The following is a 23,471-nucleotide window of genomic DNA, read 5'->3' as shown; positions in this document are numbered from 1 at the left end:
CACCGCCCCAAGTGGACTCAGGAGGCTGAACCGATATCGAAACACGAGATTTAATGTTTAATGTTGAATTTCTTTGGTTTGAGTCGGGGAGGTGCGCTCCGCTCGGCCGGGCCGCTGGGGCAGGGAGGACCGCGGCCGCCTCCCAGGGGCCCGGAGGGTCGGGGTGGAGCAGCCTCCCTGGGTGCCGGCCCCGCCCGGTCCCCACGTGCGGAAGCAGGAGCCCCCACCGAGGACGACAGACGCACGTGATGCCATTAACCAGCCTCACAAGGGCAAACAGTGCAAAATACTGTATTTTGTCTGACAGGTGTGCATCTACAGCGTGTACACAGCACAGCGTCGGCTCTCTGGGTCCTCTCGGCTACGGAAGCAGGCGGCCCGGCCGGACAGGCGGACACTGCCGGGCGGTCACCTGGCGGCCCGTCCGGGTGGCCTATGAGGATGCGCGGGGCTCGCGGCGCGCGTGGGACGTCGTCAGGTCTACGGGAATCCTGGGAAGCGAGGGTCCTCGTGCTCAGATGCTGAGCGGTGGCCCTCGGACCCCGACACACCCCTGTCCCCCAGGCGTGCGGTAGGACGGGCCTGCGCCTGGTGGAGCCCCCGCCCAGAGCGTGGCCACAGAGACGACGTCCGTGCGGGGCAATGACACGGGCGCTCCGATGCCTGGGGACGCGGGCTGTGCGTGCACATGGAGTGCTGAGTGCTGAGTGCGTGTATGCGCACGCACGTGTGCAGGTGTGGACACACACGATGCACCTGTGCATCAATGTGCCACGCACACATGTGTGTGGTGTGTGCACGCGTGTCTGCACGTGTGCGTGGGGCTGGGGGGGGGAGGGGTTGGCTGTGCACAGTCCCGCACACGTGTTCCCCGGGAGGTCGGGCCTCTATCCGTGGCCCTGCCCGCGGGATGAGCCTCGCTTCACACACTGTCCTGACACCCGTCCTGAGTCAGGGCGTCATGCCCGGGTGTTCCTGGAAATGCCAGCCCCCCTCTTCCCAGCCCTAGTGACCTCGTGGGGTGGGGTACGGTCCTGACAGAGGCTGGCGCAACAGGTGAATCTGAAGGGCTTTTGGGCGTTTCCGAAGGCACGCGGCCCCTCAAAGACCCCAGCCAGCGCCCCGGAGCCCGGTCGCACGTGCACCCGCATCACAGTCACAAGCCCCAGCGTCCGTGACGCCCCCAGGGCGGCCGCTGCAGGCAGAGGCGGCGATGGGGGCCCCCGACTCTGACACGGGCCGGCGAGGGGCCAGCGGTGACTGCCCAGGTCCCGGGCACCTGTGCCGACCAGCAGGCTGCCCGTGCCTTGGAACCAGACCTAATGACACACTCACTAGACGCTGGAGAAACCGGGTGGCACCTCCTGTCGCGGCAGGGCTGGCGGGGCAGGCGCCGGGCGCCGCGGGTGTTTCCCTGCTCGGTTCCTGGGCTGCCCCGGGGACTGGGTGCCGCGGGCCAGGAGTGACCGGGACGCGGACGGCCCGTCCGGCCTCAGGGTTAGCGGAAGCAGGCGCGGCCGGACGCGCGTTCCCGCTGGGTCCGTCGCAGCGCAGGTCAGGGGCGCCAGCCGCTCTGAGAAGCGGCCCCGCTGGCCTCCCCTGGGGGCCGGCTCTGCCCGGCGCGTGCGTGGGGCGGGGCGGGGCAGCTACACGGTGGTCTCGTTCTTCCACGGCCCCGTCCGGATGTTGCCCATGCCGTTGGCGCTGAAGGACAGGACCTCACACAAGTCGCCCTTGAGCAGCCCGTTCTGGCCGGGGCCGCCGAAGGGCAGGGACTGTGTTCTGCGGAGCATCTCGAAGTGCGGCGGGCCGTGGGCCGACTCCCGGCCCGGCCGCAGGGCGCAGCCGTACAGCACCGAGCCCGCGTCGCTGCCCTCGGGCTGGCTGACCAAGGGGAAGGGGTCGGCCTGGGCGCAGCAGGCCAGCGCGTGCGCCCCCACGGGGCCCTCGAGCGAGCTGGGGGGGCTGTCCGAGCGCGAGCTGCGGGGGCTGCCGTCGGGGCTGGACGGGATGTGGTAGGCGTACTCCTCCGCCGCGGCTGCCCGGTGCCGGCCGAAGTAGGGAGGCTCAGTTCTGGCCTGGAGGCACCTGTGCAGGTGCGGGTCGTGCCCGAAGGCGTCCTCCTCGTGCACGTGGACGTGGGCCGCGTCCTCCATCAGCTGCTCGCAGTGCATCTTGGCGCAGCACGGCGTGGCTGGCGACAGGCAGTTGACGTGGCTCTGGGCGGCCTGCAGGTTGGTCATCTTGCAGTGGCCGGCGGGCGGGGGGCCGAAGCCCCGCGGCTTCCCCGGACACGGCGAGTCCTGCAGGCAGGCCGCGTGCCCCAGGGCGTCCCCGTTGGTGTCGAGCGCGGGGCAGGCCCCGAGCTTGGCGCCGTGGGCGTCCCCGCGGGAGGGGCAGCAGGACCACCAACAGTGCCACACGTCGTCCCGCTTGGCGCAGTGGTGGATGAGCACGAAGAGCCCCAGCGTCACGCAGAAGGCGCCGTACAGGCAGCTGAAGACCATGTCCAGGAAGTGGCCCTGGGACACGGCCAGGGCCCCGAAGGCCCAGGTGGCCGCGAACAGGAACAGCGTGAAGGCGGCGGCCCGCAGCTGGGCCTTCAGCGAGTGCTCGTTCTGCAGCAGGGAGGCGGCCAGGGCGTCGCAGGCGGGCAGCGAGCCAGGCCGGGCGCTGGGGCTGTGGCGGGCCTCGGGCACTGCCAGCCGCTGCTGCTCCTCCGCGCGTGCCCGGAGCTCGTACCTGCGCTCCGGGTGGCGCCGCAGCTGCACGTAGGTGCCCAGGAAGTAGACGCAGGTGACCAGGGCGATGAAGGCCGCCGGCCCGTAGAAGGCGCCCAGGCTGGGCTCCCAGGCCATCCAGCAGCTGCGGGGGGGGGGGGGGGGCGTGAGGGGGGGCATGAGGAGGGGGCATGGGGGGCAGACCACACCTCCCGCTGCTGGCGGGCCCTCACCCCTCCCTCCCACCTCAGGGGCCGTGGGCCTGTGCCCGGCGCTGGAGCCCGGGGAGCAGAGGTCAGCTGAGGGCAAGGGGTGCTGGGCGCTGGGTGCTGGGTGTGCACCCTCGGCGGCTGCAGAGGAGCCGCGCTGGGCGGGGAGGGGCCACGGGCGCAGGGGGACTCACTAGGGCACGTCCTCGCTCTCCGTCCCATAGTTCCTGATGTTCGTGGCAGCCGTGACCCCGCAGATGATGAAGGGCACCCCTCCACTGACGAGGTAAAACCTGGGGGGCGGAGGGCCGCTGGGTGCCTGCGGAGCCGCCCCAGCCCCCGTCCAGCCCTCTGTGGGCAACGGGGGCCTGTGCTGGACCCCACCCTGCACCCCCGGCCCTGGACCCCCGGCCCTGCGCCCCCACCCCGCCAACCCCACCCCGCAACCTCCACCTCCCTCGCCCCACACCCCCCAGCCCTGCATCACTGCCACCCCCACCCACCCTGCGACCCCCGGCCCCCGCACACACACCCCTGCCCCGCAAACCCCACCCTGTAAACACCCTGTCCCCGCATTTCCCCCCTGCAACCTCGGCCCCGCAACTTCCACCCGCCCTGCCCCCCCGCCCCCCCCCCCCACGTAGCCCCTCACCCTGCACCCTGCCTGCTCCGCAACCCACACCCCGCATTCCCCCGACCCCGCAACCACCCCCCACAAACCCCGCCCGCAACTCCCCCCCTCCTCGCCCCCCAGTCCTGCACACCCCCTCCCACCCCCAACCCCTGCCCTGCATTCCCCCTGCAACCACTCACCCTGCCACATAACCGCGCCCCCCCCACCCCCGCAACCCCCCGCTCCCCGCCCCCCATGCCTGGCAAACCCCGCCCTGCCATGTAATCCCCCCCTGCAACTCCTGCCACCGGCCAGGTAGCTCCGTTCCCCCCAGCCCAGCGCCCTGCAAACCCCCACCCTGCACGCCCCCCCAACACCCCCTCCCCTGTAACTCCCCAGAGGGGCCTCTGCCCAGCCCTCCTCTCCCCCTCGCCCTCCCCCTCCCTTCTCCCCCCCTCACACCCAGGGCCCTGCCTTGCAGCCTCTCCGCTGCTTGGGGCGCATCTGACCTCTGACCCCGCCCCAGGTCAGTGACCCGTGTGGACGGGAGTTGGCCCCACTCTGGGCCTGGCCAACCTTGGCAGCAGGGCCTGAGCCAGCAGCTCCCCCTGGGGGCATTCTAGGGCCCCCCCAGGCCGGGTCCTGGAGGAACCAGAGCTCCGGGCCCCACGGTGAGGGTCGTGGGCGAGGGGCAGCTGGCGGACGATGCCCCACGCTCCCGGCGGGCACCACGGCTCTTTGTCCCCCGCGAGGGGATGACACGGGTCCCAGGCCTGCAGGTGGGAGCCCAGCGACCCCGGGGACTCTGTGCCTCCCCGAATTCTATATGCAGACAACGTGTCCTTCAGAACAGGAAAAATACAGACGCTTTCTGACAAAAATAAAACTGAGCGCATGTGTCACCAGCTGGCCTTCGGGAAACGCTGCGCTGCGACCTTCAGGCTGAAGGGCTACTGCACCAGACTGAAACCGGGGGAACGGGGCACCCGGACGCCAGACCTCGGGACAAACGGAACACTTTGCCTTCTCTTCCCTAAAACACACGTATACGGTTGTGTAAAGAAGCGCCACGCTGCCGAGCAGAGCTGCCAGGGCGTGTGGGCGCGCGGACGGCGGGGGCAGGCCCCGCGGGGGCTCCTGCGCACACTTGCACGGACCAGCGTGACTCTCACTCCAAAGATACGGGAAGAGTCCGTGGACTTTGATCCCCAAGGCAACACCGAAAACTAATAGGCAAAGGGCTAAGAGATAAAACGAAATGTAGAAAAATATTAAAATAATTCAAAAGAAGGAAACAGGACAAGAAAGGAGGAGGAGAAGGGAGAAAAGAGGTAAAACCAGAAAACAGGTGGTGAAGCGGAGCCCGAGGGCCCCCTCGTCCTGGACGGGAGGCAGAGGCGGCAGCTCGGGTCCACGGGAGACGCCCGGGGCCCCCGCGCCCAGGCTTCAGGGGAAAGAGAGAGGAAGGCCCCTGCGTGTCCGCGTCAGCACAGCCCACGGGGGACCCGGCGCCCAGGGAGCCCACATGGGAGGGAGCATCGCCCCTGGGACCTCAGGGGACTGGGCCAGCGCCGCACGGGAGGGACGGGAGGGAAGACGAGTGGAGGAAAGACGAGTGAGCGCACGGCAGCTGGGCTGCGGGGACCGGGGCCAACAGGGGCAGAGGTCGTCAGGTCAGAGGACAGGAAAGCCACCCGGGACGTGGATGAACCCCACGCGGGTCCTTTAGAGCCGCCTGCAGAAGTGGTCAGCCGCTGGCCGCACCGACCCGGAGCGAGAGCGAGAGGGAGGGAGGGAGGGAGGGGCTCGTATGGTCCCAAGGCCCGGCCTGAGCCACCAGGCGGGAAGACACGCGTCCTCACTGGACAGGTGTCCCGTGGCCGATGACAGGACCGCGGACGCAAGATCCTAGGGACCCACGGGCAGCTCCCCGAGCTCGCAAGCAAGCGCAGCGGATCTTCCGGACACAAGGCCTGTGCACGCGACTCGGTTGTGTTTTGACCCGTGAGTGACGCTCGACCCAAAGAGATGATGAAGGAGACGATCCCGGTAAAGTCGCGTGAAAACGGTCCATGGGCAGGGAGCCCGGCCCGGGCGGTGCAGGATGCTGCTGGGGGCTGGGAGCGTCGGATGCTGTGGGCGTGGGCCCATCCGTGACCCCTACGGGCTCTGTGGGGCCCAGGCTGGCGCCACCGAAATTCCAGGGGCTGTTTTCCCAGAAATGGACGAAGGATCCTACTATCCACGCAGGAGGGAAGGGACGCGGGATAGACAGATCAGCCTTGCGACGCGAGACCCTGCGCCCCCTGTGCCCCTTGAGCCGCCCGCCCGAAGGCCGGCCCCACACGGGGACGCGGGCTCCCAGACCGGCAGGCCGTCCGCCCGGCAAGGACGCCCCGGTTGCTCCACATTCCAGGTCACGCGGCTGCAGTGGCCGTGAACCATCTAAACGGGTTTGGTTCCCCCAAAGCTGCGCGGAGGGGGCGTGCAGACCCCAGCACGGCCACAGGGACAGCGGGGCCCTTGGCAGACCCGTGGGCCACAGCCCTGGGGCCACCTGGCAGCGGGGCCAAGGTCAGCGGTTAGACGACTGGGCCCTCGTCTCTCCAAAAGCCGCGTGCTCGGGGGCACACACCGGGTCCTGACCCACGACCACTTTCCTTTTATCTGTCGTCAGAAGTGAGACGGAGGCCCTGCCCGCCGCTGACCGTGTCCCCTGCTCTGCCCCCCGAGGCTCTGCGGGGCCTCCGGCCGCTCTCTCGGCCTTGGCCGGGGCCCAGCAGCCCGAGCAGGGGCTCCCCCCTCCCCGGAAGGCTCGGGAGGGACATTCCTGCTGATGGGCCCTGCTGGGAAGGGGGCCTGGGGGGCCGGGGGCCGCCGGGGGGGCATCGCTGGTAAGGACGCCTCCGGCTGGACGGGGCCTGCAGCGGGAGGGCACACGAGGGGCGGGGCTCAGGGAGGAAGGCAGGCGCCAGCGGTGGGGCCCCACCAGCAGCCCCGGGCAGGGCCTGGGCGGAGAAGGCGGTGAAGGGGGCAGGCCCGCAGCCCAGCCCAGAGCCCGTGTCCCCCCTGCCCCCCAGGGTCAGGCTGTTTGTACTAAGAAGGGGACACGGGGGACAGGGGACAGGTGACAGTGGTTTCCAGACGGCACAGTGAGGGTCTAATGTGGCCGATGTATTACACGGTCCCCAAGCCCACCCCTGCTGGTCCAGAGCCCCCTGAGCCCCGACCCACAGGGCACTTGTCCCCCGAGCCCTGGGGCCTCTGCTCCCAGAAGCACCTGGGAGCCTGGTTCATTTTGTGCATGTGATGCCGTCGGACAGAAAGGTGCCAGAATGTTCTGAGGCTGCCATCGTGTTCTTCCATCAAGTAGAGACCAGGACAATCATTTTGAGACGGATTCTTACACCCAGGAATGGGGGCGCCCCAGCAGGGAACCCCTGCCTCCCTGGGCTGAGTGGGCAGCAGAGGCTCCGGGGCCCTGGAACGTGAGGCGCCGGGCCCGCGGGCTGCAGCGTCGGGAAGCCCCGGGGGTCGGCGCATCCTCCGCCGGCAGGTGCACGGAGGTGTTTTCCCAGATGCCCCTTGGAGTTTGGTCCTGGACCAGCTCCGTCCAGGGGGCTGGGTGTCCGTGACCCAGGGCCCAGGCCACAACCCGATAGCGGTGTCAGCTGCCCCTCACGGCGACCACCTGCCCTCCCGGCACCCTCCCAGCTTGACCAATAACTGCCCCCCAGCCTCGGGAGGCCCAGGCCCCGTGGTCACCCTGGGGCTGGCGCCTGGGCCGCCTCAGTTTCTCCCAGCTTAGGAGCCGGTGCCTGAGCTCGCTGAGGTCCACGTGTGAGCCCTGGGCAGGCCCGGAGCAGTGACGCGTCCCCCGAGCTGTCTCCACAGCCCCTGGTGGGCATACTGGCCCCCGGCCCCGCTGACTCGGCTGCGGCCCAGCACCCCCACGTCCCGTCCCTGGCCCCCGGCCCCAGCACCCACCCCCACCCTGGCCACCTGTGCACACTGGGCTGCCCTTGACCCATTTCCCTGGAGCCCGTTTGCTGAGGCCCCGGAGGGGAGCCCAGAGCTGGTGGCTGCGGGCGCCCGGGGGGTGCGGGAGGCCGGGCACGCGTGCTTGGCTACCTGAGCAGGGGCTGCCTGGGGTACGGCGGGTGGTCTGCGCCCGGGCACGGCGGGGCCTTCTTGGTCACCTGCTTGTAGATGTTCCTGGCGGTCACCCCGATCCACAGCATGGTGGCCAGCGTGGAGTAGTGCAGGAGGATGCCCACCTGCAGGGGAGAGGCTGGTCAGCTGCGGCCTTGGAACCCGTGCGGTCCCCTGGGTCTGACCCTCCCGCTCCCCCTGCATCCTCAGGACAGCCACCGGCGACCGGGATGAGGGCACATGGGGTCCCGCGTCACAGGGAGGTGCGCGGGCACCCGGCCTGGCTCTGCTGTCCCGCGGGGAGCCGGGGCTGGGCGCACACGGACCCGTGCACACGATCCCCCGGGGGGTCCGCGTGAGGCTGGCCATGTGTGTGCCCTCGGCAGCGTGCACTCGGCGCCCGCCCTTCGGGCCTGCGTGCCCTGTGTGTGCGGTCGGCGTGTCCCGGACGTGGGCCCGGAGGGCTCCAGGGAGGGCGTCCTGTGGGCTCGGGGCCACACAGGGGCCACGTGGTGGAGCGGGGTCCCGCAGCGGGCTCTCCGGGGGCCGGCGCGGGTGTGGCAGGCGCTGAAGCCCACTCCCCATGCCACGCCGTCCGCAGCTGCCCCGCGCATGCCCTGGCCTCCCTCGCCTCGTTAGCTATCGCGCACCCCCTCCCTCGTCTCCACCTGCCTCCGGAAAACAAGGTCACCTGTGAAGCCACAGCCGGACATCTCACGACGACGAGTCGATCGTGGCTGTGACTGCACAGGGCCCGCGGGTCTAAGGAATGCCGAGATTCTCTGAATGAGCTGACGTTGCCAACTCCAGGGTCCACGTTCACTTCTTAGAAAGCTCTAGAATCGGGGATCCCTGGGTGGCTCAGCGGTTTAGCGCCTGCCTTTGGCCAAGGGTCCCGGAGTCCCGGGATCGAGTCCCACATGGGGCTCCCTGCATGGAGCCTGCTTCTCCCTTGCCTGTGTCTCTGCCTCTCTCAGTGACTCTCATGAATAAATAATTAAAATATTAAAAAATAAAAAAGAAAGCTCTAGAATCGTCATTGAGACCGGGGTGGGTGCGGTGTGCGGTTCCAGGTGCGCTCCCTGCGCCAAGTCCCGCCTGCCCTCAGCCGGCGGCCTTGAGGGGCGCCCGGGCCTCCCGCAGGCTGCACCCGCCCCGGGACCGGGGGCCAGCGCCCTCCGCACCTGAGCCGGAGGGAGAAAGGGCCACGTCGGCCCAGCCCTCAGCTGAGGGACGCAGGGTGTCTCTGTCCGGGGGCAGCTGTGCGGCGTCGTCCCGGGTGACCACGGACACTCACGGTCCTCGGGGGATGAGGGCTGGCCCTGCCGCTGTCCGGCTGCCCCGAGCCTCGTCCTCGGGCTCACTCGCTTGTTTGGTTTGCAGGAGGGCGCCAAGGCGCGAGGCCGCCTCTGGACGCTTGGAGAGGTCACAGGGACCCGCCCTGCCTTCCGTCCCGGGCCGCAGACGCACATCATCATGTGGGACCTCCAGCCGATCGCGTTTGTGCTCGGGATGTCACTTAGGACTTTAATGACACGCCCGGTACCCTGGTGGCCGCAGCAACTGCATGTTCCCGGCCGAGCAGAGCTTCGGGCCACATGCTGCGCATCGTCTCACGATGCGCACGATGAGTTGGGGTCTGAGCCGCACCCGGCAGGGAGGTGGTCCAGGGCGGCCCGCGTCCAGGCGCCAGGGTGGTGGCAAGCTGTCCCTTGTGCGGCGGGGGCCTGGCTGCGGCCTGGGGAGGACACGTGAGCTCGTGGAGACATGCAGGCTGCGACATGTGGAATCCACAGGGGGCAGGCTGGTGGCCGGGGAGAGCTGCGTCCAGGGACGGAGACCGATGTCCCCGGCCGCACAGGCCGGGACGGGATCCCTCCCTCCTCTGCCATTGTCCCTCGGCCCTCAGGGGAGTGGACGAGCCCCAAATGGGGAGGGCACCCGCTTGGCCCAGCCCAGGCTCCAGCGCTGGCCTCGCCCGCACCTGCACGGCCCAAAGGCGGCCCCACGGCCGGGAAAGCCGCCTCCCAGCCGCCTGCTGCCGGGCGGGCCGGGCGTAGCCTCCGGAGCAGCGACCGACTGTTGGCGTCTCGGGGCATGCGGCCGCGTTCCAGAAATGGCAGAGGAGTCCCGGGCAGAAGGTCCCCCCGACGGCTCTGCGGGCTCCTCCCACCGGCTCGCCGGGCCCCAGCTCTGTCCTCCCGCCCACACACGGGGCCCACGGGGCCCACGGGGCCCACGGGGCCCTCTGTCCCTCGTCCCCACTGCAGAGCTGGGCGGCACCGCAGAGCTCCAGGGGCTTTGCTCCCCAGGGAGGGTCCGGTCCCGATGCACGTTGGCAAACGAGCGCGCGAGGGAGCCCGGGCCCTGCTGCCTCGTGGACAGGGGTGGAGGCCAGGGCGGCCTCCCGCGGGAGGACTGTCTCCTCCGTGAAGCGGCCTTTTCTCACGCCAACCTCACTCTCCTGCCCTGGCTTCTCGGGACCCGGCCGGGCCCGGGCCGACCCCAGACTGCCCGTAGGCGCCGGGCCCCACGTGGAGGAGGACCCTGGCCTCCGGGGCTCGCCACCCAGGCTGGAGCGTGGGCAAGGCTCCCGGGTGTTCGGGGGGAGTGGGCCCCGGGGGCCGAGAGCCGCGGGGCCCGGAGCGGCGCTTCCTCACCGCCAGGGGCCCGGCTCGGGGCGCGCTCGTGTGGCCGAGTGTGACCTGAACACGCGGTCTAGCTCACGGCTTGCCCCTCAGCAGGCGCTCACGGGCCGGCCGTTCCCACGCCCGTGCCCAGGCGCCCCAGATGTGCTGCCGCCCCTCGGCGTGCTTCCACGTGCGCGCTGGCGGCTCCTCGCTGCGGCCCAAGCGCGGGGCCCAGGAGGTGGCCGGCCGGGGGTGTGGGGCAGGCGTGCGGGCCGCAGGCGCCAGGGCTCGGAGCCGGCCCTCACTCCCGTTCTTTTCCAGGCACCTCTGCGGAGCAGCGTCCCCCGGGGCGTCGCCTGCCACCTGTGCCAGGGCCAGGTCGTCTTGTCGCGCGGACCCCACCAAGGGCGGCACCAGCGCCCCTGGCTGTCGGGTGAGTAGGTCCCAGCAGCCCCTGCAGCCCTCAGCCAGTGTTGACCTCCCAGAACGACGGCTGGAGGGGACCAGCTCGCCATCCCTGCTGCGGCCCAGGAAGGCGCACCCGCTGACAGACCGAAGACGCGGGTCCTCGCTAAGATGCTCTTTGGTCCCCGGGGTAGCCCCCCTCCGGCTCCTGCCTGGGTGCTGGAGGAGACGGTCCTCCTAGAGGCCACTGTCCACATAGAGGTCACTGTCCACTCTGGTGGTCACTGTCCACGCTGGAGGTCACTGTCCACCTAGAGGTCACGTCCATCCTAGAGGTCACTGTCCACTCTGGAGGTCACTGTCCACATGGAGGTCACTGTCCACCTAGAGGCCACTGTCCACCTCGAGGTCACTGTCCACTCTGGAGGTCACTGTCCATGTGGAGGTCACTGTCCACCCTGGAGGCCACTGTCCACCTAGAGGTCATGTCCATCCTAGAGGTCACTGTCCACCCTGGAGGTCACTGTCCACCTAGAGGTCATGTCCATCCTAGAGGTCACTGTCCACCTAGAGGCCACTGTCCATCTAGAGGTCACTCTCCACTCTGGAGGTCACTGTCCACATGGAGGTCACTGTCCATCCTAGAGGTCACTGTCCACCTAGAGGTCATGTCCATCCTAGAGGTCACTGTCCACCCTGGAGGTCACTGTCCACCTAGAGGTCATGTCCATCCTAGAGGTCATGTCCATCCTAGAGGTCACTGTCCACCTAGAGGCCACTGTCCATCTAGAGGTCACTCTCCACTCTGGAGGTCACTGTCCACATGGAGGTCACTGTCCACATAGAGGTCACTGTCCATCCTAGAGGTCACTGTCCACCTAGAGGTCACTGTCCACATGGAGGTCACTGTCCACATAGAGGTCACTGTCCACATGGAGGTCACTGTCCACCTAGAGGCCACTGTCCACATGGAGGTCACTGTCCACCTGGAGGTCACTGTCCACATAGAGGCCACTTTCCACCTAGAGGCCGTTGTCCATGTAGAGGTCACTGTCCACATAGAGGTCACTGTCCATCCTAGAGGTCACTGTCCACCTAGAGGTCACTGTCCACATGGAGATCACTGTCCACCTAGAGGTCACTGTCCATCCTAGAGGTCACTGTCCACCTAGAGGTCACTGTCCACATGGAGGTCACTGTCCACCTAGAGGTCACTGTCCACCCTGGAGGTCACTGTCCTCATAGAGGTCACTGTCCATCCTAGAGGTTACTGTCCACATGGAGGTCACTGTCCACATAGAGGTCACTGTCCACCTAGAGGCCACTGTCCACATGGAGGTCACTGTCCACCTGGAGGTCACTGTCCACATAGAGGCCACTGTCCACCTAGAGGTCACTGTCCATGTGGAGGCCACTGTCCACCTGGAGGTCACTGTCCACCTAGAGGCCGCTGTCCACATGGAGGTCACTGTCCACCTGGAGGTCACTGTCCACATAGAGGCCACTGTCCACCTAGAGGTCACTGTCCATGTGGAGGCCACTGTCCACCTGGAGGTCACTGTCCACCTAGAGGCCGCTGTCCACATGGAGGTCACTGTCCACCTGGAGGTCACTGTCCACCTGGAGGTCACTGTCCACCTAGAGGCCGCTGTCCACATGGAGGTCACTGTCCACCTAGAGGCCACTGTCCACCTAGAGGCCACTATCCACCTAGAGGCTGCTGTCCATGTGGAGGCCACTGTCCACCTGGAGGTCACTGTCTATGTAGAGGCCACTGTCCACCTAGAGGTCTCTGCCCCCCTGGGCTGATCTGGGGCCCAAGCAGGAGGTGGGGTGGGAGCTGGAGGGGGGAGTGCACAGAGCACCCCGGGTTTGGGGTCACTCGTCCTGTGCCGGGGGCCGCGGTGAGCAGCACAGGGAAGCGGCTGCCCGCTGGAGAAGGGCCTCTCCTGCGCCCTGTTGGAACCAATGGGTCTGCTCCCCTTGGAGAGAAAAGCCACGTGAGGCCACAGGGGGGACGAAGACCCCTTGGTGACTTGTTCTCAAGGCTGGATGCGCTGAAGAGCGGAGCAGAACCTTCCCGAGTTCCGCGCGGGGGGTGGGCAGCTCGGCCCTGACCAGAGCCTTACGTGGCCGCGGTTGCGGGAGCAGGTGAGCCCTTCTCGTGCCCCTGCCGCCCCCACCTCCGGGGGGGACAGCTCCGGCCCTGTTCCTGGGACCGACACGTTGGCCGGACGGCGGACGTCCAGTGAGCGTGTCACCATAGGCCCCCGCAAGCCGACGTGAGCCAAAGGTGAGCGAGGCCGGGGGCCTCGTGTGGAGAGGCTGTGGTTCAGGCGCGGGGGCGCCGAGCCCTCCCCGGGGACGCGTCTGGACAACGCCGCAGGGTCCTTACGTGAGCAAGACCGTTGGCACAGATGCCCCCTTGGTAGCAGGGTGGACAAACGCTTCAAATCTGTAGCGAAATGAGGACGCGGACAGCACTCACCGCCTGGCACAGGATCGGGTACTTGGTGCGGTTCACGCCGCCGGCAAACACCGTGAAGGTCAGCGCCGCGTGGAAGCAGAAATTCAGGAGCGTGTGCCGTCCTCTCCGGCTGATCCGGATGGCGCTGCGGGAAATGGAGGTTTCCCATCAGGACCCGCGTGCAAGTCAGCCCTCCTCCCCAGATGCCGTGCTCCGTCCACACGGGGCGGAGCTGAAGGCCTCTCGGGGTGACCGGGGGTCGGGGGAGCGCACCCCAAGGGCCAGGCGGAGGGAGGACACAGTGAGTGGCCGGTGGGTCGTTCTGTGTTACGTCTGTCTGGAGCGCTCTGACGGGAAGGGGTTTGAGAAGTCTCCAAGCTACTCATTGGCCAGATGCTGACATTGAGCCCCGAGACTGACTAGTCTGGTCACAGAGACAGACGGTGGGAGGGACCCCCCGGCCTCACCTCCTCGTTCCCCAGACGGACGTCTTCCCTCTTTGTGGAGAGGCCTGTCCTGACTGAATGTTAGCAAGACCCCGACAGCCACACTTGCCCCGGCCATCGCCGTGACCAGGCCTCACCCAGGCTGTGGCCACCACAGAGATTGGTTCAGCTGATGCCTAGAACTCTGACGATGGCCACAGTGTCTTCATGGCCTGGGACATGTCCCAGCCTGACATATCCATGACCCTGACCTCGGACATGCCCAAGACTCTGACCAAGACCATGACCTTAGACATGCCCAAGCCTCTCCCCATAACCATGACCTTGGACATGCCCAAGACTCTGACCATGACCATGACCTTAGACATGCCCAAGACTCTGACCATGACCATGACCTTAGAGACGCCCAAGCCTCTCCCCATGACCCTAACCTTGGACATGCCCAAGACTCTGACCATGACCATGACCTTAGACATGCCCAAGCCTCTCCCCATAACCATGACCTTGGACACACCCAAGCCTGTTCCCATGACCCTGACCTCGGACATGCCCAAGCCTCTCCCCATAACCATGACCTCGGACATGCCCAAGCCTCTCCCCATGACCCTGACCTTGGACACACCCAAGCCTCTTCTCATCACTGTGGTTATGGCCACAGTCTGGGCTTTGCTCCTGACTGATTATGAGCTTGGCCCTGACCCTGTCCGAGACTCCTCACATTTCCCAGGTCATCCTCCCTGCAGGCAGAGGTGGCAGGAAACCAGCTCAGAAGGAAAGCAACTAGACCCCCTCCCCCCAGGCTAAAGGGCGCAATGCAAAGGTGGGGAGAGTTCTGGCAGCTACGGTAACTTCCCAAGTGTGTGGGCTCTTGAGCTGACCCTGCGCCGTCGGAGGAAGACGTAGGTCACCAGATTTGGTAAGAACACGGAGGCCACTGTGAGAAGACCCTGGTGGAGGCCTAGTCTGAAGGGCATGGCTGTCCTGGAGCGCTTGGCCACCCTCCGCTGCAGCGGGCCACCCCTGGTGCTAGGCAGGCGAATCTGAAGCACCTTCCGGGACCTCCTGTTATGTGAGGGTGGGCTTGCATGTGCGGGGAAACGCACGCGATGCCGAGGCAAAGCGGGGCCTTACTTCTGGTGCACGATGTAGGTGATGACAGAGGCGAGGAGGCACAGCAGCATGACAGCGGTGCAGGCGTACACCACGGGGTGCAGGAACTCCCCTGGGTACTGGGGCAGGGAGAGGACAGTCTTCAAATCCTGGGAAGAACACAGACAGGCCGTGTGGGCCAAGTGGCCAGGGAACGAGTCGCCCGGCAGAGCCGCCAGGCTGCCCCCAGGTCCGGCCTCGCCCCTGCAGGCCGTCAGAGGTGTCTGCTGAGTTGGGTGGAGATCTGTGACGGGCGCCCCGCTCCCTTGGGGCCCACCTGGGTGAGGGCGCGGGCAGCAGAGAGGCAGCAGCACACGGCAGGTGCCCTGGATCCCACCCGCCCCGGCACCGGGAGATTGTGCTCCCCGGGATCACGCCAGCCCCTGAGCCGACTCGGGCCGGTGGGGAAAGGGCGGCGGCCGTGACGGGGCCGTGTGGCTGGGCCCTCTGGAGCGCGCCGACCCAGGGTCGGGGGGGCACGTCTCCCGACGGGGACGGGAGGCTGAGGGGCGAGGGCCCGGCTGGCGTGTGAACCGAGGGCATTTTGTCTCTTTGTCTGCGAGGGGGTGAGGTGAGCTCTTGCGGGGTCAGCACAGGCCACCCTGGGGTTCCGGGCCCCGGGCCCGGGTTCCCGAGACGTCGCCGATAGAAGAGGCGCCAACCAAGCTCAGGGGGTGCGGGCGGCCGTGCACACCGCGCCGGGCACCCCGCTCCCAACCTGCTGATTCTGTGCGCTGAGCAGGCCCCAAGGGTGCAGAGCCTCCTCTGCTGCGGGCTCCGGAGGTGCAGAGACAGGAGGCAGGGAGGCTGGGAGTCGGGAGCCTGGCCTCGGGCACCTCTGACCTCCGACCTCTGACCCGCACGGAGCAGTGTTCCAGCCCGTCGTGTGCTGTAACTGCCGCGGGACAGGGAAGCCGGGCTGTGGACAGAAACGGGGCCCTACGGCTCAGCGGCTGGAGCCCTCGCACTCCACGGGCCTTCAGGGGGGCTACTAAGGTCACGGGGGGTCATAGGGCGAGGCCTGGTTCCATAGGACCCGCGTCCTTAGCAGAGGGAGACGCGCCCAGGACCTGCCGGAGGGAAGGCCGTCGGAGGCCACGGCGAGAAGGCGGCTGTGTACACGACCGGCGGGGTGGCCTCGGGGGAGACCTGCGACTCCTGGACCTTGGACTTCCAGGCTCTAGGACTGAGGGGCGGGTCGCGTCTTAGCGGGCTCGGGGGGCTGGGGGTTGGGGCCGGTTATGGCCATGCCCTCCCCGCCCGAGCCGGTCACGGCCCCCGCGGCAGATGCGCACGCTCGACGGGGGTCTGCTCCTGCTCCCACTTTGCAGGTCAGAGGGTCAGAGCGTGAGACCCTTTCTTGGCCTCTGGGCTCCTGCTCTGAGCCACCCGCTCTGCTCCCACGGCCCGGACGTGCCCCGCTGTGGGAGGCAGGTGGACGCTGGTGCCCTAGAGGGCCGCCCGGGGCCCCGTGAGAGCGTGCTGAGCCGTCCAGCTGTGACAACAGGCTGGTGGCCGGCGGGGAGGGGGTGGTCTGCAGCCTCGCCAGCCGTGCCCGAGGCGGGTGCACCCACCCCAGGCTGACGCGGGACCTGGGTGCGCGATGGGCCCCTCCCGGGGCAGTGAGGGCGGCAGGAAGCGGCTAGTGCTCCTCCAGGAGGGCGCCCGGCCTGAGTCACGCGGGAAAAGGAGAGAAACTGGCCCTCGCAGGGCTTGGGCTCGCCCCGGCCGGGACGGCGCCGCGTCCCAGAGCTTTCCTGGTGGACCACATCCTGCCGGGGCAGCGAAGACGAGGCCCCGGGCTGTTGGGGATTTCCAGGGACCGCGAGGGCCACCCTGGGGTCCAGCCGTGGCCTCTGCACCCCGATCTGGCTCTGCCGGGGGACGTTTCCGAGGAGAGCTCCCAGCGGTCTTGGCAACAGCAGATGGAGTCCCGTCACCAGGGAGAAGGTGCCGAGCGACCTGGACACCAAGGGACTCCTTCCAGCTGGCCGCGCGGGAGGACCGACTGACTCTCGAAGCCAGAAGTGGGATCCCCGCCCCAGCACATGGCCAGCTGCAGCCGAGGCGGGAGCACGTGTCACTGTGCCCGATGGCGGCGCGCCAGGAAGCCTGAGGGCAGGTGTGGACGCGCATAGGACGCCAAACCCCAAGTGCCAGGGCGTCATGAGCTCAGGAGGGAAGACAGCCGAAGGACGCCAGCCTCGCGGTGGCAGGGCCACGTGGAGGGCCCGCCGGCCTGGGCCGCCTGGCCACTGCGCAGGCTCCTCCCCGGGGCACACACCTGCCGGGCCTCTGTCCCGCGGCGTGAACGTGCGTCCCCGGGGCACCGCTGTGCCGGTGAAGACGCGGAGCGGGGCCGGGAGGTCGTGGCCGGCTTGTGGGCTTCCCGGGCTCGCCGCTCCCCTCGGCTCCCCGCCTGCTGGAAGTGCTCTTGCGTCCCGACTCCATCCCAACTTCTGAGCGCGAGGGACCCTCCCTGTGGCCCTGGGGGGACGAGGGTTCTGACGCTTGTCACCTTCAGCCTCCTGCCAATTGTAAATCGCTGCAAAAGTCGAGGAGGGCACGCTTTCCTGGTCTGATCCTGATACGGAATCGTCTTCTCGTGGCCGTTCCTTCTGGAATTCCCCGCTGCCCACTGGGAGGAAGCCTGGCAGGCCATCGACAGGCCTCAGCACGCCCCAGATACGCCCAGGCCCTCGCCCGCGTCGTAGTCCCTGCCACAGAGAAGTGGCTTCTAATCCGGGGTCTAAACACCCTGACGCTCCTGACCTGAGGCGCCCTGGCTGCTGGGACGGGCTCCCTGAGTGCGGAGCCAGTGCCTCGGGTAGGGGCCAGGGGTGGGCACAGCCCTCTGGGGGCTTTGCCAGGTGCTGCCACTGCTCGCCCAAGGCCCGCGCCCTCCTGCTGCGTGGCAGCCCCGAGTCCTGGCGGGGGCGGGGGCCGAGGGAGCAAGCACTTGTCCCAGAGCAGCAATGCCCAGCCCCGTGCCCTGCGCCCCATGCCCCCTGTGGCGCCCAGGCCTGCATTGGAGACATCACGCTCAGCAAGTCCCACCCACCGAGGAAACTAGGCCCCGGTCGTGCCGCCGGATGATGCTTCCGGGCGATGCTCCAGACGCAGCGCTTCCCGGGAACGGCCCCTGGCCCCACGCAGGCCCCACGCAGGCCCCATGCACCCGCCTCGGGGGCTCCTCAGCCCAGGGCCAGGTTTTGAGTGAGGTGGTGCCGGGGGGGGGGGGGGGGGAGCTTCCCGGCCCCGAGCTCTGTGGCAGCAACATCTGCTTTATGAGAAACGGAGCCTCAACCATCGGGGCTCCTGGGTTTCTCCTCCGAGTTCCCCACTGACTGTGCCTTTTCTACATTTTTGAGGTGACATTTAAAGCTCCAAGTAGGTAATGCGAAAGGGAGGTATTTTATATGTTAAAGTTCACGCGTGTCCCAGCTCCTCCTGGAGGACCTGCTTCACTAGCGTCCCACGGACAGGGTCCTCTTGGGGTGCGGACGGGCCCGCACGGAGACGCCGGGCTCAGGCCGCAGATGCCCTCCTGCCGCGGCCCAGCCTGGGGAAGACGCTGCGCCTCCTGCCAAATCCGGGCTCCGTGTTCCCTCGGACGGGCCCGTGCTCCCACGGAGCCCGGAGGCTCAGAGCCCGGCCGGGTTGGCTGGTGCTCCCCCTCCTCTCAGGCTTTACCTTCCTTGCACGTGTTATTATTTGAGGGGATGTGTCCTTTTTGGTATGTTCTGCAAACAGTCGACTCGGATGTTGAGAGAGAGACAAGAAGAAGGAGGAAGGAGGTGCTGTCGTCCGATCCTGACGGGGCCTGTGCCGGCCGCGGGGTGGGGAAGGGGCCGCCTCGGCCCGGAGACGCGGACGGTGCCGGCGTCCCCTCTGCCTCCGCTCCGGACTGACTGAGACGGATCCCGTTACTGGTCTCTGGCGTCCTTCGTGTTTTTAACGATCATCGCGGCTCATCGATCTGTCAGCCTCCCGCGGCAGCGTCCCGGGGGAAAGGCAGAGGCAAAAGGTAAGTAATTTATTCATTTGGAGCACAAATTACCCTAATTGGACATCACATTTGTACAGCGTGTTACACTTTTCTCTGGGAGGGGAGTGTGGGAAATAGCACAGGCTCGCCTGCTGGCCGGGCTGCCGGCCTCAGGGTAATGCTCAGGTGGGCGTAGGGGGGACATTTCTGGGACGAAGGTAAGCTCAAAAGTTTTTAGAACCTTAAATATGAGGCCGAATGAAGAGTAGCACAGGGGACAGCGGGTGGGGTGTGGGTGCTTGTACGTGCCTGCAGGTGTATATAGGTGCTTGCGGGTGCTTGCAGGTGGTTTCAGGGGACTGTAGGTGTTTGCAGGTGGCTGCAGGTGCTTGCAGGTGGTTTCAGGTGATTGTAGGTGTTTATAGGTGCTTGCAGGGGGTTGCAGGTGGTTTCAGGTGATTGCAGGTGTTTGCAGGTGCTTGCAGGTGTTTGTAGGTGGTTGCAGGTGGTTTCAGGTGGTTTCAGGTGTTTGCAGGTGTTTGCAGGTGCCTGCAGGTGCTTGCAAGTGGTTTCAGGTGATTGCAGGTGTTTGTAGGCGCTTGCAGGGGGTTGCACGTGCCACAGGCGCCTTGTGTGGCCGGCTGGAGGTTATGAGGGTGCAGCTTTGACGAGCTGTGGTGTGTGCACAGGCCAGGCTGGGTCCTGCCCGGCTCTGCCTACGCAGCAGTGTGGTGGGCACCAGCCAGGCTTCTGCGTCTCCGCCCTGCAGCTACCCCTGGTCTTTTCAGGGGTCTCAATTCCACTGTTGGCTTTTCAAATGTGGGGTGCTTTTGTGCAGAAAAGGGGTGTCCTGAGCATGCTGTGTCCTTGGGATCCTGTGCTCCGAGCACAGCCAGGGCAGGCCTTGCTTTCTATCTAGCCCCTGCTGGATGTGGCAAAGGACAGTCCGGCGACACGGAGGCCAGCCCGAGTTCAGGGCAGGTGGGGCTCTGCGGGGTCCTGGGCTGCTGCCGGCACCTGCTGGGCCAGGGCCACGTCACACAGAAGCCACCCAAGGGAGGTCTCGGCCCCGAGGCTCAGCATCAGTAAGTGGGGAATCTTGTCCTCTGAGATCCGCTTGGCGTCCCAGCGACCAGGGGAGTCCCCAGCACACCTCGTGGCCTCGGGAGATGTGGCTGGAAGGCAGAGCTTGTGCAGCGTGAACGTGGTGACCACATGCTCCTCAGGCCACCAGACCCACATGCTGAAAGGAAACAGGGAGAAAGTGCACAACTTTGGACAACTTCTTACTCCCTTCTGGCGCCTGTCACGTGTTCCCGTGGGGGAGGAAGTGTGAAGCTCACGGAGGATCACGAGGTGCAAAGGAACATGCATTTTAGTCGCTGCTTGAATTTGGACACTAGCGGGGCTGCTGAATGCACACTCGCATGCACACACACAACTGCCCGTGCACACACGCACACATATACACGTGCATATGCACACACACGCTCACACAAGCACACACCACAAGTACACACGCACACGTGCACATGTACTACACACACACGTGCACACACAGACATGTACACACAAGTGCACACGTACACGCACACACATGCACACACATAGACACAAGTGCACACGGGCAATACATGCTCACGTGCACGCACACAAGTGCACGTCCGCTTCTGTTTGCTCACAGCTGTGATGGAGGCCTTGGTCCTGCAGGCCCGGCTGGGGAGTGTCGGGTGTGTGTGTGTGCATGGTCCTGCTGGAGCACCAAGGGCAGCTGGGGCGCACGTCCAGGAGGGAGGCTCAAGCGTCTGTGGGGCCCCCCAGGTGCCTCCAGGGGACCACGTGGCATCACCCAGGAGCCAGAAGGCTGATTGCCAACCGCAGGCGTCAGGGAAGCCGACCGCCAGCCCGAGGCAGGTGCCTCGCAGGTGAGTGTGGCAGCATGGGCCGGGCAGGTTGGGCCGCCCTGCTGGCCGCAGCCTCTGGGCGTCCTCCCCGTGTTGCCTGGGCCCCAGGGGTGAAGCTTGCACCGGAGCTGCCCCACGCGGGGCTGCCTCCCCATGTCTTTGGAGACTCTCCAGTGAAAATGTTATTGGGTGAGAATAAAAACCAAACAAATTGCTAAGACTCCAAACCCTCTGGGCAAGTGTAACCCGCCCGTCTCCACTGTCCTGGACTGGCCGGTGTCAAGAGGCTGGACCGGGGCAGCACTGTGCATGGACGCCATCACCGGGGATGGGACGCAGGGTGGACGTGCTTGGGGGCCGGGGTCAGAGAGCAAGAAGCGCCAGGGCAGCCGCTCCGGCTGGGCCCGCCCCTGCCCCGGCCCCTGCGGGCCTCCTGGCTCACGCTCCGTGTGCCGACAACGGGCTCCACTTTGCAAATAAGGCTCTAACCTGAGGACGAAAAGCCAAGAACCAGGCCCACCTAGAGGCCCCAGGTGCGTCGGGTGAGGCACCGCGGGCGACAGGCTGTCCCTTAGGGAGCCCGGCCAGGCTGGTGGCCTCCCGAGGAGCCGCCGAGCCTGATGCACAGCCTCTAGGGCGTCTGGCGTCCTCCTGGCCGGCGAGGCTTGGGGCGGCAGTGTGGACGCGCGATGCTCAGTCCTGGCAGCCAGCACCGACCTTGTTTGCGCGTCTCGAACGGAACAGGAAGGAAACAAGTGACTCAGACAGACCCCCCCTTAGGAAGCAGACAATCGGGTGTGCATTTGACTCATTGCTGGCGTCCGCGCCACGGCCACTGCCGGCCACGTGTCCCGTGGCCATTGGCATTCCCTGCACGCGCTCTGGGCCCTCCGCGGTCGCCGTCCCTCACACACGCACACGCACACACAATGCATTATTTACTCGGCCCCCAGCCTCCCAGGGTCCAAGCTGGCAGCGACCACACGGAGGCTGCACGAGCCTTCACGACGATCCCCCGTGGCCCTGCTCGCTGCTGACAGCGGCCGTGCCCCCTTTCCTGGCGAGAGAAGCGTCTCCCCCACCCCGTGTTTGCCGTATGCGCTGCTGAAGCTCACCCACGTCTCCCCGCCGTTCGGCCAACTTTCCGAGGGGAAGGGCGGGCGGGCCGCGGTGGGAAGGCCGCAGGACAGCCTGGGACGGAGGGCGGGGGCCCAGCCGGGGGTCCTGGGGCTGAGCCTTGGGGGAGGGACGCAGGCCCGCGTGTCCTCCCCTGGCTCCACGGCTCCACATTGCGGCACGCCTGCCACTAATTAGTATGATCGACGCCGAGCGAGCCGACATCAGAGCAGCCCGCAGGCAGCCCCGGGGACCGGGGACCAAACGCCACTACCTGACCGCGCGGTGGCCCCACCGACGGGGTGGCCGCCCTCGGCGCTGCTGGGCCCCGCTGCCCGGTGGGGCACGTACTCACCATGAGCCCTGCGAAGTGAGTGCTGGACGGAGGGGGGTCGCCGCCGAGCCGCTTATGTGGCACCTTCTTCCCCGCCGGCCTCCATGGCCGACCCGAAGGTCAAGGTCCCACACAGTGGCCGTGGGGTCGGGCCCCGGGCCAGGTGCCTCGGGGCGACCGTGGGGCGGGTGAGGGTCAAGAGGCCGTCCCCATCTGTGAAGACAGGGGACGGTCAGGGCAGGGCGGAGTGTCCCCTGGCCTCAGCCCCCGCTGGCCCCATGCAGCCGTCCCACCCTGGCTCGGGGCACGCAGCGGCAGCGGCTGCCGGGGACCCGGGGCGGGACGTGAGAGCAGACGCTGCCGCCCGCCCGGGAGCCTTTCCAGCGGGGGGAAGGCAGGGCTCAGAGCCCCGCGACATGTCCGTCAGGTTCCATCAGGAGCAGAGCAGACCCGGGATCCGCCTCCTGACAGGCAGCTGCGTGGGGCCGGCACACACGGGGGCTGGGGTGGCCCCCCAGACGCCCCCGGGGCCCAGCCGCTCGCCCCCGGGAGCCCGAAAGTTGTCAGCGTCCGCATGGGGCTCCGTGGCGGATCCGATGTGGGGGGAGCCGCCCCAGCCCGGGGAGGGGGGCGCCCAGGGCCGGGAGCCGCAGGGGGCAGGTGCTGGGGTCCGGGCCCCCCTCGCGCCCTCGTCCCGCGCCCCCCGCCCCCGCCCAGGCCCACCCGCCCTGCGGCCGGAGCCGCAGCTCAACTTCTCACCTATTTTGGCAGAAGCAGCCGGAGCGGCCGCGGCGCGCCCCGGGGAGGCGAGCGGCTGCGGCGGGGGCTCGGGGCCCGGGGCCGGGCTGCCATGGCGGGGGGCGGCCGCCGGCGAGTCCGCCGATCAACAGATTGCGGGACCGCAGCCCGGCGCGGGCTCCGCAGCCCAGGGGATGAGTCAGAGCCCGCGGCGGCAGACATGCGAGGCGATGCTCCGCGGGCGGCCTCCGGGGCTCGGGCGGGACCGCGGCCGCCTCTGCGCCTGCTTGGAGGGCGGGCGACAGCCGCCAGCCGGGGACGGGACCGGCCGCGAAGCAGGCGCCGTAACCATGGGGACGGGGGAGGCGCCGGGCGGTGGCCGCTCCCGCTCCCCGCTCCCCGCTCCCCGCTCCCCGCTCCCGAGCCCGCAGTGGTTCTTCCCGCGCCGCCCGCCACACTGCGGAGCCGATTTAAAGGGACAACCGGCCGCTGTCGCCTTGGCTCCCTACAGAACCAGATGACTCCGTTAGACATCCCCTGAAGGGAGGCGGGGGGACTGGGTGGTTTTATTTTATTTTATTTTTTGCAGGAAATCCGTGT

At 67.5% G+C, this 23,471-nt stretch overlaps 1 protein-coding gene and 1 long non-coding RNA gene across 3 annotated transcripts; both read right to left on the bottom strand.

The window, feature by feature from the left end:
• Positions 1 to 275: 275 nt before the first annotated feature.
• Positions 276 to 23,174, bottom strand: ADGRA1 (adhesion G protein-coupled receptor A1). Of its 2 annotated transcripts, XM_072740517.1 has the most exons (7): positions 22,893 to 23,174; positions 22,155 to 22,346; positions 14,774 to 14,901; positions 13,218 to 13,341; positions 7,674 to 7,819; positions 3,124 to 3,222; positions 276 to 2,865 (listed from the first exon to the last, which is right to left on the bottom strand). In XM_072740517.1, the coding sequence occupies exons 2-7, from the start codon at positions 22,155 to 22,157 to the stop codon at positions 1,647 to 1,649; spliced, it is 1,719 nt and encodes a 572-aa protein (XP_072596618.1). In that variant the 5' UTR covers positions 22,158 to 22,346; positions 22,893 to 23,174; the 3' UTR covers positions 276 to 1,646. The 2 variants fall into 2 exon arrangements, with proteins under 2 accessions (XP_072596618.1, XP_072596617.1); XM_072740516.1 differs by lacking the exons at positions 22,155 to 22,346; positions 22,893 to 23,174 and adding an exon at positions 16,366 to 17,967.
• Positions 18,813 to 20,768, bottom strand: LOC112928790 (uncharacterized). The gene is made up of 2 exons (XR_003236786.2): positions 20,462 to 20,768; positions 18,813 to 20,022 (listed from the first exon to the last, which is right to left on the bottom strand). It is a non-coding gene; the product is annotated as an uncharacterized lncRNA (long non-coding RNA).
• Positions 23,175 to 23,471: the final 297 nt, after the last annotated feature.

Source organism: Vulpes vulpes, chromosome 15 (assembly GCF_048418805.1).
Source record: "Vulpes vulpes isolate BD-2025 chromosome 15, VulVul3, whole genome shotgun sequence".
Classification (NCBI taxonomy): Eukaryota; Metazoa; Chordata; class Mammalia; order Carnivora; family Canidae; genus Vulpes; species Vulpes vulpes.
This window is presented reverse-complemented; position numbering and strand designations above follow the sequence as displayed.

Excerpts from the sequence above, each read along its gene's own strand:
- ADGRA1 (XM_072740516.1), bottom strand. The coding sequence starts at position 17,829 with ATGTCTCCAATGCAGGCCTGGGCGCCACAGGGGGCATGGGGCGCAGGG. Across the intron at positions 14,902-16,365 it reads AGGTCCCGCGTCAGCCTGGG|GATTTGAAGACTGTCCTCTC; the intron begins GTGGGTGCACCC and ends TGTTCTTCCCAG. Across the intron at positions 3,223-7,673 it reads CCCAGGCAGCCCCTGCTCAG|GTTTTACCTCGTCAGTGGAG; the intron begins GTAGCCAAGCAC and ends TCCGCCCCCCAG.